We start from the raw sequence: 13,355 nt of genomic DNA on the forward strand, positions 1-13,355 counted from the left end.
TCGACCAAGTTGAGGGTAATGGCAAAAAAAAAAGAAATTGTCGAAATTGATTGCAACAATCTCCGACAAAGTATGGTTCATCATTCATATGCTCAATCTAGCATCGTTCGGTTTTATGAATTATGTGTTTCGAATATTGTTCCGACCTTAGCAGCACTTTTGCATGAAACACCCAAGCCAATGAATGTATCTCTACTTTAGCTCAAGGCGGACAGGTTGATGGATGTGAGTTTGTGTTTAGGTGTCCTCAGCTATTCTGTCAGATCATCGCGAGCGTTGCCTACTTGTTCTTTTATTTTCTCGTGCTGCTTTGGATTTATCCACCAATTAGGTTAAGAGCGGTGCACATATGCGTGTTTTACTAGGTTGTCGAGAAAGCAGCGGAGCCCAAATTTGCCAGCTGAGATTTGGCGCTCGAGCGCTGTTGGATGGGGTTCATCGTTCGTTGTAGACAAGAACTTCTTATTTTTTTCATTCCGTCCTGTTTTTCAAATCGAAATAGATTGAATCATCGTAAAAACTTTGCTACGTGCGATATTTTCCAGCGCTATCGGTATTCTAGGCGCCCACGCGGGGGAACTTGGTAGACCATTACGCCATTTTTAGCCCGCATCCAGCAGGGAGAATAACCCAGTTGAGATATCCAAAAGGCGAGAGGGGTCATACTGTCATTGCGGGGCTTTTCGCCATGCAAGAAGAGATCGAGTCATCACACAAGGCTCGAAAGGAGCAGGAGAGCAACCAACAAGCACAACTTCGATCAACATGAATTTGCTGGTCAATGTGAGAAGGTCGAAAAATCGGACTCTTACCAACGGCGTTTAAACAAACTAAATGAGCAATCAAAGAAGATGCTATCAGGAGCTTAGGTAGGTGGTTCAGCAGCCGCCCATAGCCGCCGTTGGGAACGCATAGCTTGTTGTACATACCCTCGAGGGCTATTGGCTAGGCCTCTCCATTTGATTGGAGTGGACCCGAATCTGCCCAGGGGGAAGCGCGCCCATGTCTGAGGTTGGCATAGTCCTATTCAACAAATATGTACGAAGTACGTATCAAATATTCCAAAATTAGACTCTGTTCTCTTCTTCGCTCGCAATAAAAGAAATCAGGTTTCTGTTCATCCCTGAACACCCGCTTCAACCTTGGAACACAAGAACAATCTGTCCATATTCGTCGAGATCTTCCTCTATCAGGGCCTTCGACAGCTTCTACGGGTATTTTCCCAACACATCGACAAATACATCGTCTGGCTTTAGCCATATACTCCAATGGATGAGTCACTGGCTTGTGCTGTGTGGCTTTCTTTATCCGCGACGCTAATTGGAACTGGCTTAATTGCAAGTCAACTGAAAATCTTTGACGATCTAAAAGATCCTTTCTCTTCGCTACGAGGAAGTCAGCATTTAGGCGCCTGGTCGAGCCGACAGCCTCGGATCCCATGGTACTGTGTTATTAAACCACCGCCTGTAGGGCCTGCCATTAGTGCGAACCTGTCAGGAGGCTTTTGTGGGAGGAACCTGGTTTGCCTTAGCCGGATGCATCTATCATATAAAGTTGGCCAGGCTTCTTGGGCAGTGTTACTTGCAGTCATTCACCCGACCGCCCATATTAGTTGTGACAAGCACATGCCGTCCGCGATTCACTCAACGTACACAACAGTCGACTTTGGCGATTCAGAGTCCATAAACAGCGATTCATTGGAGGAGTTCTCTAGCGATCGCTGGTCCACCTTGCCACTTCGCCCCCTTTCGAAACACAAGTCGGCGGCTGTTACCAAAATTACATACTCGACTTTCATAACATTAATATGTCTGACCGATTCGCGACTAAATTCTGGCTACTCAGATGCTTCTGGGCACCGAGCTTCGTGGTCATCGTACTGCGGAAAATGGCTTCTGGAATGGCGTATTGGACAACCCGGATTTTTACAATTTCATGCGCATGACTCCCGCACGCTATCAGAAATCCCTTACCCGGCGACAGCTGAGCAGCGAGTTGATAAATGTTTGAAAATGATGGGTGGGATTGTTGAAATTGGTACATCGAAAGGATTTAAATGTGGTTTTCCTGAACGTCAACCACCCGGCAAATGGGCGCTTCAGCTCACACCAACTGGGTCTGACATTGCGCGCGGGGATGGTAAAAAGCATTTTTATACCATAGTCGGTGGGAAGACGAGTGAGGTGAATTTCTTGCGCATGAAAGCAGTGAGTCTGGAGGCCAGACCATCGGAAGGGCTGGTGGTTCTCCGCCTGCCTAACAAAAATGACGGGGTGTGTAATGTGATTTTGTATATTGCTTTGCAAGAATCTGCGGTGCTTAACGATGCCTTGGATAATCTTCCGTGGACTTTCCTGCCATGGTCCATTCACCAAGGACTACGTGATATACTGGTTGCTTTCTCAAAGGAAAGGATGGCACGCTACCGAAGCCTTTTGGCCAAGACGCTTCAAATTGCGGTAGCAACATTGCCAGAAAGATTGGAAGCGAGGGGGTGGAATTCGAAGTTTGTGAGAGAAAACATGGCGGATATAGCAACAGGCGCTCTAATGACCGGCCACGGGACTTGCAGGGATACCGTTTTAGTTGTGACTAACATAGCAGCAATTTTGTGGGATGGTGCACCGTCCGACCTTGATCAGACAAGCTTCTGGAGATATGAAAATCCTGTGGCACACTCCTCAACTCTTGACCCAACAACAGTCATTGCTCTTGTGAAATGCTTTGTCTTAGAGTGGAGTGTTGAATTCGAGGACGAGACTCACTGTGATCTTCCAGAGTTATATCTAGGCTGAAGTGGTCTCACCTGGGCAACCGCATCATTTACTTCCAAGGTTCCAAGATTGGATTGGAATCATATGAGAACTCTTGAGCGTTTCGCAATGCGACCGACCACGTCTTTTACCCTTCTTGCGATAAGAGAAAAGTTCATCATAAAAATTTCTGAAGATATGGTTGATTTACTAGGAGAACGAAAGAATAGCTGATGAAAAAGTAGAATTCGACTGTCAATGCAAAGGACCAGCGTAAAAAGTGAGCCACCTTGGAAAGCAGAGGCCACTCTTACAAGAGAGCAGGAATGGGCCCGGGGGCTTTCTTGTGGGTCACAGAATTTGAGAGAGCATGTTATACTCCGTAGGGTAAAGTAGGTAATAGAGGGCTTAGAGCAGAGAGGACCCTCATATAGTGGATATCTCGCTTACCCTCTCTTCAATCTCTGGAGATCCCTGTCGGACTAATAAAGGTGCAACTCATCGACCATTTCCAATTTTGATGGAAGCTAGGGGGAAGGGTGTTGGGGACGCAGGGTGTTGGGAGGTCAGATGACTCCCTTTGCTTAGATGGCTCTCCCCCACCCCCTTTTCTTCTTTCCCCCGGTCAGTTCTTTTGCTTCACAGTCACAATCTACTGTTTTGGAGCGATTCATGCTTCATCTCCGTAGATCAGCTTGTTCTCAAGAAGAAACAGGGAGCCCGCAAACAGGCAATAAGCAACGTTGCACGACAAAGCAGCAATTGCTTCTGCTGCTTCATGCAACAGTGCGCGTTTGCGCGCCCGTTTTGGGGGCATTTAATGCCCCAGAGTACGCAGGCTTACAGCGGCCCGGCTCATTAATTAGTCATCAGGCATGTTCAGGCATCAATACTACCAAATTGAGACTAAATCTTTACCGCCTCATACACCGCCTCATACACCGCCCCATACGACGTATTGTAAAATCAGCTCCTTCTCCCCCGTATAGTATGCCTACTCCCGAGGGGGGGCATACCCACCTCCGGATAGCCCTCGGCGAGCTACACCCCGACATCTTCCCTCTCTCCATTACTACTACCTATTTCTCGAAGGCCTTTAAAATGCTGTTTACCGAGAGTTCCTCTTCATATGCTACTATATAAAACTTCCTCTACTCCATACTCCGTAAGGGAATCTTTAAATACATTATACTCTCAAAGCTGCTATTTTCCGAAAGATAAAGAGGGGATAAGGGGAAGAGAGAGGGAGGCTTGGGGGAGGAGGGGAACAAAGAGAATATAATTGTATTTCAGATATCTCAATTTTCTGCCCGTCGATATTAACACCTTAGGCCAGAATATTGCCTAATGACTAATTAACGAGCCGGGCCGCTGTAAACCTGCGTACCCAGAGACCCTTCTCCAATAAATCATCGTTTCTGACCTCTGCTTCCTCATAGAGAGCTTCCTTGCCTCCTCTCATTCTTAATTAGGGGGATCGATAATATAATGAGAATAAGAAAAATACAATATGTGTTTGGTGAGGCACATGGAGAAGAAGGAAGATCAAGGATTTGAGAAGGCAGGAGGATCGCCTATATTCCAGCAATTAGGCTAACCTTAAGCAATCTGATCTAATAGCAATCTTCAATCTTATTAACCGAGTTAAGTGTCACAAATCTAGTACCTGAAACGGATCTATTTAGCTTGAGTAAATATATCAGCATACTTTGTTTTTCGCACATTCTGGTATCGCCTCTTGAGTATGGGTATCCGAGGCTGTAGTGTAACTTGAGTATTACCGGCTGTGTCTGGTCAGGTCATTAAACGAGTGCATCCACAATTCTCTCGAGATCTCCATTCTTATTTCTGATGATAGCTTACATGTGGCTTCATTCTAGCCCTAGCTTGCACAATCATCTCCAAAGTTATCGTGAATACAGTTCCTAGCGCAATTGAAAAAGTACAGCGGCCATTATTTACTAAACCATCAATATAAGTCAGTCCTTTCTGTCGTCGAGGCCTTTTGTTGGGATAACAGGTGACTGCGCAAGCTAGCTCGCTATCTCTCTCTCTCTTCTTCCTTTTTTCCTGCTCCAGTTTTTACTTTGGCGGTCTCAATATAATATTCTAACAAGGGTTACTAAATTATCCCAGTAGATGAGCCTGTCGCGCCTTTTCTTGATACAGACAAGCGGGGTGTTCCAGGATCTGAAATCCCATGTCGATCAGACTATACGAGGTTACATTAAATAGCCCCTGCATCGTCTGAATCATGTGGCGCTCCGCTGTCGTCATTGGTCGCCTATTCGTTCCCTCTACACCCAATCAATATATCCATGAAGGTTTAAAAGTGTAATGCGGTTCCATCCGTCTTACTTGTCCCACCTTGGCAGTGCACTAAGTACTTTTAACGAAATTCTTTTCTATATATCATTCATAGTATGTTGTTGATCTATGCCCTCTATGTAGAAGTCCACTTGCTTCACAGAGCAAATGAAAATTTCCGCGATTTAATTCCAAGGTTATGTCAGTTGGTTTACCCGGTGCTCACCTCCAGGGCTTAAAGAAGTTTGATAGACACACCGCCAAACTTGGAAGGTGTTGGCGCCGATGAAGAATGACTACGATGTTGATTACTGTGTGTAGTATGTGGTGTCGGGTGACCGATATAAGCTGTCATTCCATAATGACCTTGGGGGATTTGGGAAATACACCAATTGGGCCATTGTCTGAACATTGATTACAACTTTGTTCCCTCGTCTACATTTTGCCCCTCAATTGTGAGGTGTTTTTCCGGGATCCTGCATGATCCTTCGACTATGCTTATGTACTGATAACCTTGTAACTGGATCTTGGCTGGTATGATTGGAAAACCATAAAAAGAAGTATTGAATTCTTGCTGGTGCGTTGTAGTCTAACAAATTTGAAAGAAGAGAACAGGAAGAGAAAGTTGAGTCAACCAGCTATCTGTCCTTTCGCGCATTACTTTCCATCTTCAACTAAGAACCACAACAACGGCGATATGCGAATGACGACTCAGGCAACCAGTCCAGGTAGCAACTCGCATCTTCTATTGGTTTGTTCATGAGGCGCTTCATGTCGCCAAGTTTAGCGTCAGGCCTCCCGGCAAGCTGTCCGCTCTCTAGCCTTGCGTAGCTTCGCCAAGATGATCTTCATTCTCCACAAACAGTGCTAACCAGTTAAAATAATTTGAGCAAACATAACGCCTATTGTTGTACTGAAATGTATAAATATCAGTCGATATACTTCCCAGAATTCCAATTCCTCATCAAAAACCTCACTAAAGACTATCTTCATTTATACCTTTTTCTACCTCAGCCTTGTGGTATATGCTACTTGCCATTCTTCTTCTTTGTTACAATTTCACTAACACACTTCGCCCAGCAAAATGAAGTATATGTTCCTGATCGCCTCCTTCCTCGGCCTGGCCATGGCCGCTGGTAACTGTCCCGACTTTCCTTCCTGTCATTGTCCCGGAGACCTCTGCAGAATTGGTGGAGGAACATCTGGTGATGGTAAGTGCTGCGAAGGCAAGACTTGCGTCAAGCAATCCGGAAGTGAAAATTGGGTATGTCCTCTGTATTCCTCGCGAATCATTTCGAACCATAACGCTGATGCTTTCGATTCTAGTACTGCAGGTAGTGGGCTCTGTTCAGTCACTAGCGGGCATCATGTTGTACCTAGTTGCCGGGAGAGTTTCAGTAGCACAATCTCCACGTCCACTATTGGATAATGAGACTTGCAGTTGTCCCAATGCTACAACAAACACTCTGATTCATATATATCCCTCAATTTTGTGCGCAATATCGATGCGTCCTAAATTTGTCAAATCACCCCCAAAAAGGCTTGAATTCTCCAACCTTATTTGACAAGCTTGGAAATGATGACAGACCTTAATGATTGTGAAAGTAGCTTGTTAATAGCATCAATTTTGTGGTCACACTTATGGAGGCCCGCACTGATTACAGGCCATAGCCTCCGGGGTTTGGAATTGTATTGTCTAGTTAGGAAAAGCCAACCGAGGTAGGGAGAGGGGGTATATATTGGGATGAGTGGTCAGGTGACGGTAGTGTTTCGAAGGTTGACAGGCTTGATGAGCTAGGTCGCAATCTCTCTCTCTCTTCTTCTTCCACTCATCCGTAGGGGGCGCTGTGTCAGGCTCGCAAAGGCATTAAAGAAAAATGGTTTTTGATAGTCCGTAATAACGATTATAATAAATCTAAGGATGGAAGAAGAGAAGAAGAGAGCTGAAACTTGTCTGGATCAAGATGTATATCCCCTAAGTATCCCCTAAGTATAATTATCCCCTAAGTATAATTCTCTGTTCGCGGCTTAGCTCCCTCGACCAATCATGTTTCACGGCTTGGCTTGAATCGAAGGTTCGACCAATCGCATGTAAAGTGTATGTTAAGACTCAATGATGTATTTCTTCCGTCAGTAATAAGGTATCTAATAAGGTATCTTGATAAAATTCATATAATACAGCGTGTGTATACAGCTTCTACAACTAGGGCGTGTTTATGCGATTCCCATAAACAGGGCGTGTGTATATAGCTGTTATAAGTAGGACGTGTGTATACTATTTATTGTGTATATAATTCATACGAGTACGGTGTCTCTATCCAATTGAATTAAATTATAGTGTCTGCTAAATATTATTTCAATTGCCTAACCTTGGAAGTAGCTGTTTCTGTATGCGCGTTAGCGCGGGCTCCAGGCTTGTACTACATATATATATATATATATATGACTCCCGAGGTCCTATCCCTTCGGGGGCTCCCAACCCAGCCTAAGTTGAGTTCTTAACCTTGGAAATATCGCTGGTAAAAAATAGGACTAGCGTCCACGGGTGTTTTTAGGCTAGGTCAAGCTGTTTATGTTCTAGATCATCTTACTTATCAAGAGTCTAATTGTTTTAAAGTTTCGGTAAGTTTTATGTCAGGATCTTTATGCTTTAGCAGAGCAGGCTTTGGCGAGGCAGAAGGAGGTTACGTGATCTACCACATGAGCACAAGGAATAGGAGACAGACCACATAGATCCTGCCAGCTTCTTGCTCGCTCCCGAGGTCTCTTCCTCTTCTTCCAAGGTTTCCTTCTCTGGTTCTATCATTTTCGTTATTAGACTATAATTAGGATTTTATTTTTTTTGTGCTCTGTCGCCGCACATCTTATTTTTTATAGTTATTTAGATGTATGTAGATTTGATCTCAAAGTACTTTTTTCAAAAATTGTAATACCTAGTGTAATGGGGGAAACCGCGCCACATCTCATGCATGCCACTGTGGCTAGTTTTGGCAGTTTTTGCCCGCGATCCCATAGTTTAGCAATGAAAGCATTCTACACCTCTCTGAACAACAGCATATGTTTCCTATTCCGGCGTTCTGGGGGCCTGCTTAGCTCCCATGATCCCCGTCGAAGCACTGAACACCCCCGTCGTCTTGTCTGCGATGTCAGACCGCCAGCGCGTTCTTCCCACTTCACTAGGGAGTAAGAATCATTTAAAAATTTTAATAACTTTATATGATGAATAATTGGGGAGTTGAATCTATATTCCGGGCACCCTTGTACATTTGTTTATACCTCATGTAAGTAGACGTCTGGCCTGTGGACAAGTTATTTTGAAGTAATAATATGATGAATATGTGCTCCAGGAAACCGAAAGGGGGGGTCCGGAGGTTCAGGATAAGTATTCATAGATTGTCAAAATAGTAAACATTAAAGAAACTGCAAGAAATACTACCAAAAATATCAGTTCACATCAAGGGACACGTAGGTAGTCCTGGCGGCAACACAAGGCAATATAATGCCAAAGTCGCCTTATTCATGATTGTCTACATTGAAACCTTGGAGTTTCCCTTTTGGGCTATGAAGAAAACAAACAGAATATTCGACGACAGAGGACTTGCCCATGATCTTCTGGCCGTCTCTTTTAACAGCAAAGATAAACTTAGCGTCAACATTCTGAAGAGAGACATGGGACTCAAAGCCATTTCGTTCTTGAGCCAACAAGAATTCGCCTTCCCACAACGTCGAGGTCTCAGATCGGACTGAGAAAATGGCCCAGTTGTCATAGTCTGTGGCACCATTCCAGCTCATATAAACATCGGTGGTAGACTCAGTGGTATGGTTAACAACCAACACAGGATCCCAGTAGGGAGTAGCGTTCCATGGGAATTTGAATATCCGGTAGGCATTCGCCTCAAATGCGTTGTTGCCAAACTGTCCTCTGAGAACCACATTGCCGTCTTTATCGTATTCCTTGAGTTTCGGTATCGATCCGTAGCCCACTAGCACGTGTTCTGTTCCTGGGTATGGGAGGAACTGGAAACTACCTTGAGTTGCGCTGACCACTTTGTCCGTTGGATCTGTCAATTTGTGGGTTCTCCATGTCTTCTTGTTGACGAGGTCAACGTAGACGACCAGTCCCGTTGACGGGCCTTCGTCCTGATTTTCTAATGCATCATTGTTCATCAGACTGAGCACTAGAGCTTCGTCGGTTTCGTTGTAAACACGAATGTCATGTTGCCATGCGAATTTGATATTTTCACTTTTGAAGTCGCCGCCGCCATCATTGTCACCCTTGAAGAAACACCGAGTGAGCAGATAAATTCCGGCTGCCAGATAAACAACAAAAGCAACATGACCACGATTAGATATACTCACAGACAGTTCCCACCGGACGGAGCCGTTCTTGTTAATATAGAAAGCCGAGGATATGTGCCGAAAGTTGACAAGATATCCATATCTGGTAGGAGTGACTGAGTTTATGTGGTAGGCGTCCCACGCGTCAATTAAATTCCTCCCACCCTTTATGTCAAGTTTAGTCTTCGAGATCGGAATGTGCTCCAGTGCGGCCCATTTAAACACTATGTTGTTTGTTTTGACGTCAACTTCGTAGAACAAGGAGTCAATAACCCACATGTCGGGTCTACCCCGCTCGAAATGGCTGGTATCTGTTTGGGTGAAGTTGACAGCTGAGACTAATAAGGTATTTTCGGACGTAATGTAATGCTCGTGGCCATCGATGTAGGAGTCAAACCGCTTGCCGCTAACGGTTTGGAAGTCGTCGTTCAAGGTGACTGTGTAGATCTCCTTATAGAGTTGTCGAGGATATGGGTTGATCCATAACCTAGCACCCTATCATCTGGCTGCCCATCCCAGTATGTGATCACATTCTGGCCGAAAAGCCTTTGCACTTTAAAGTCCAAATTCTCCCCTTGCGGGCCCTGCCATACCATGTCCCCATTGGTGTCGAAGATTGTTGGCACGTTGCCGGCTTGTTTATACTTTCGCACACCTATAAAGATGTGACCTGAGGCTGTTTCACCGGTTTTTGTGAGGTTCAGACAGGGAGGCTGCCATTTTCCTGTCTGAAATGACTGATGCGGCCAACCCCGTTCGCCAAGAGTTAGCGACAACAGCCCACACAGGAAGAAAAGAGAACGCGACATTCTGAAAACTAGAGGAGAGAGAAAGATCCAATACTCAGATCTGAATCGGCATGCATAAAAGAATATTATACAAAGCACTCCATAAGCTGACAATGTGACAAATTATACATCGGGCCTCACTGATCTGCTGCAGCCGGGGGATCCGGTAGAGGCCTGCCTGTATTCATTTCGCTACATTTAACCAGACGCTTTGTAGTGTTGGCCAGGCGTCGCGAAACCCCGCAAACCCCAAATCAACCACGAAGCCCAACCTCGGTTCCCGGTCAGCAAACCCATGGGCGAGTCAAGGTTCATATCAAGAGTCCAAGACCCAAATTGATACCCGAATTACCTTTTCTCTGCGCTCGATCCATCGGGATGACAGATTCAGGACTCTCAGAGAGCTCTCCCCTTCCAGAATCAACTTGTTTCATTCAGATCTATCCACCTCGAAGGTTCAACACAACCCCACCCGGAATGTCTCTTACAAATTTCAAACAGAGGAGCCCTATTGATTCTGTGTGGGCGTTCAGAGAAATTTCATGAGAACTCCCTCATTTCTTGGTGTTATATTTTAGGAGGCCCGAGGATGTTGTCAATTATTTACTCGCCAGTTGATGGGTGACGTATATCCCAGAGTCCAAGATATTTATTGGGCGAGTCTTCGGGGATATGAACAAGCGGCTGGCCAAGGTTGAATGGAGGTAGAGTCAGGTCGAGCTTTCTGTGGCGCAGGCTTGGCTCGTTCATTCGCTTGAAATTGGAAAATTCCATTTCACTCTCATTGTGGTCACTGGTGTAGCTTGTGGTGAGAAGCAACGATGCCGAGCGGCGGAATCGCTCCAGTGTGGGAAGAATCATGTCGTTCGGCAAATGAATAAAAACATCGCGACAAATAACTAGATCAGCCGGACGTGATTCATTTGCTGCGATGTCAAGAATGTCCAGTCGGTAGCCGCGTTGTCGTAAGTCAGCCCAGCTTGCGCGCTCATATATATCGTAGCCAATATAGTCAATCTGTGCATTTTCCAGTGTTCTTGCTGCTGATGAGTATTTTGGCGACAATGAATCTTTTGATGCTAACGACCTGGACGCAAGGGCAATTCCAGTTTGTTATTGCTGTTCCGGTTTCGTTGTTAGCAAGACTGCTGGCACTCGATGCGGCGCCGGTGAGCCAGCCCAACTGCATAAATATCCAATTTCTTTCGCTAACAAGCCGACTAGTTAGCGATTACTGCGACAGCAGTGATGTACTCTGCTGCAACAAAGGTGCCATTGTCTGGCCTCCAATCGTTAGTACTTCTCTGTGTTTCCTTTCATTCATTATTTTCTACTGCCTGGAAGCTAATGAGCCAAAAACGGCAGAGTTCTCAAAACAGTAGCTCCGTTGTCTGTAAAGGTTGAGTGATAAAAGTCATTAGCCGGGACTGTCTCTGAGGGTCGATGGAGGACGAGAGGATACGGATTGTTGAAACAGGTTCTTCGATTTGAAAGTACATTGAAATGGATTGACTAAAATTAACAATGTAGTGCGATTTTTTACTCATGTATTTTAACCATTGTATGACGTTTTATTTTTTGTCTTCTCAGTTCCCCAATGAGCTAATTTTTTCTCCTTTTACTTCACTCCGTTCATGATTACGTTCTTGTAACGATAGTCCTATAACAACGGCCTACTCCAAATAGAGGTTTCTGTCAAGGTCATGAGAATAGAGCCAACATTCTCAATTAGATGTTTTTTAGGGCAAAGGGCTTTTATGCTCACCAGAACCCACTGTGCTTCAATAAGATTAATATCTTGTTATACATTCAAGTCCAACTCCTCCATATATCTTTACACTGCGAAACAGATCGACTTACCACCATTGGCAAAACCAATTGTTGGATCATTTTGTTGAACTAAAAGCGTCATGGGCGCACTAATCAATGCCAGGATATAGAAAGGAAAGTATAAAGGTTGAAAAAAAAGAGAACATCCATCTCCCCAAAGGATTCAAAGTTTCCGAGATGAATATTAAAGGCCACAATAACCGGCTTAAGATAGAAGCAGAGAGAAAACAGTTGACCACGGCTAGTGGCAGTTTTCTCATTGGTTCCTGTGCTCACAGATCAAACCGATATCTCAGAAAACACAGTAGGAGAGGGGCAAGAGTCTAAGAATTCAGCGGCTCAAGCGAGTAAAGTGCTTGAAGACCATGTTGACAGCCAAACCAGTGGCCAAAATTGAGCCACCGATGGTAATGACCCGCAGGGCAACGTTCATTATTTGATGCCGGTTACGGGTGCTGCAACGCTTGTGGAAATCGGCTATGTCGTTACCGCTGGGAAAGGATGTATCAGGGATTTCCTCCTCGAGGAATTCACATAGGGGACCCCAGCCATCGTCGATGTTATACTCCAGAAGTCGCTCGGGGTGCACAAGGCTACGGACCTCGGACACGTGCTCGTTGTAAACTTCCTTGCCCTTATTGAGGAAGTCACCTTGAAAGAAGGTCTCGAAGAACTTGTTGAGCATAGGATAGTACATACTCGCGGCCCAGCTAAAGTTCGATACGAACTTGTGTTCTGGGTCCCTCACGCGCCAGTAGACGGTCTTCACAACAGAGTTATACCACTGGTCAACGTCGCGCTTAGTTATGATAACCTTGGCGTTCGGGTAGGCCGTAATCAGTTCCTTAGCGAAGGCGCAGGCAGGCCAGTTACACACGGCTTGGCAATCTCCTAGAAGTTGATCCCATTCCTTAAGGCCGAAGCTACTCTCGCCCTTATACTTAGCGTTAAGGGCATCGTGCCACATTAGGCAGTCGGGCGGGTTCTCAACACTAGCACACATCATATGATAGCACTTGCCGTAGCCTAGGCGCTATAGCGCCTTGCGGAGAGCTAGAGAATGTTTGGCTCAGTACCTGAAATGTATCGATTGAACCATCAATCAAGATACTCAAAGGCAGTCCCAGTGCGGCCAACACCGAGTGACAGCACCTTCATGGGGACTGTATGGTCGCACTTGCGACGGTCGATGTTCGTATCATTCGTAAAGATATCAGTGATCGGTTGAGGGGTCAGGTTGTCGGAGTGTGCCAGAGACATTGTGGAAGATGTGGTAGAGTATTGATCTATCTTGAAATTGCAAAGAAGTGGAGGAAGAGAAAAAGCCGATGTATAAAAA

The 13,355-nt window shown here is 45.2% G+C and overlaps 3 protein-coding genes across 3 annotated transcripts; all 3 read right to left on the reverse strand.

The window, feature by feature from the left end:
• Positions 1-8,573: 8,573 nt before the first annotated feature.
• N7506_004222 (arylsulfotransferase family protein) lies at positions 8,574-10,207 on the reverse strand (the record flags this gene model as incomplete). Its single annotated transcript, XM_056953517.1, has 2 exons — positions 8,574-9,848; positions 9,893-10,207. The coding sequence occupies 2 exons, from the start codon at positions 10,205-10,207 to the stop codon at positions 8,574-8,576; spliced, it is 1,590 nt and encodes a 529-aa protein (XP_056812406.1).
• Positions 10,208-10,789: 582 nt separating this feature from the next.
• N7506_004223 (uncharacterized protein) lies at positions 10,790-11,047 on the reverse strand (the record flags this gene model as incomplete). Its single annotated transcript, XM_056953518.1, has 1 exon — positions 10,790-11,047. One exon carries the CDS (start codon positions 11,045-11,047, stop codon positions 10,790-10,792), a length of 258 nt encoding a protein of 85 aa, XP_056812407.1.
• A 1,300-nt stretch (positions 11,048-12,347) lies between these two features.
• Positions 12,348-13,276, reverse strand: N7506_004224 (sulfotransferase family protein; the record flags this gene model as incomplete). The annotated part of the gene is made up of 2 exons (XM_056953519.1): positions 12,348-13,049; positions 13,154-13,276. 2 exons carry the CDS (start codon positions 13,274-13,276, stop codon positions 12,348-12,350), a joined length of 825 nt encoding a protein of 274 aa, XP_056812408.1.
• Between the last annotated feature and the right edge of the window lie 79 nt (positions 13,277-13,355).

Source organism: Penicillium brevicompactum (assembly GCF_028827555.1).
Source record: "Penicillium brevicompactum strain IBT 35665 chromosome Unknown utg000003l_segment0_segment0, whole genome shotgun sequence".
In the NCBI taxonomy this organism is placed as follows: Eukaryota; Fungi; Ascomycota; class Eurotiomycetes; order Eurotiales; family Aspergillaceae; genus Penicillium; species Penicillium brevicompactum.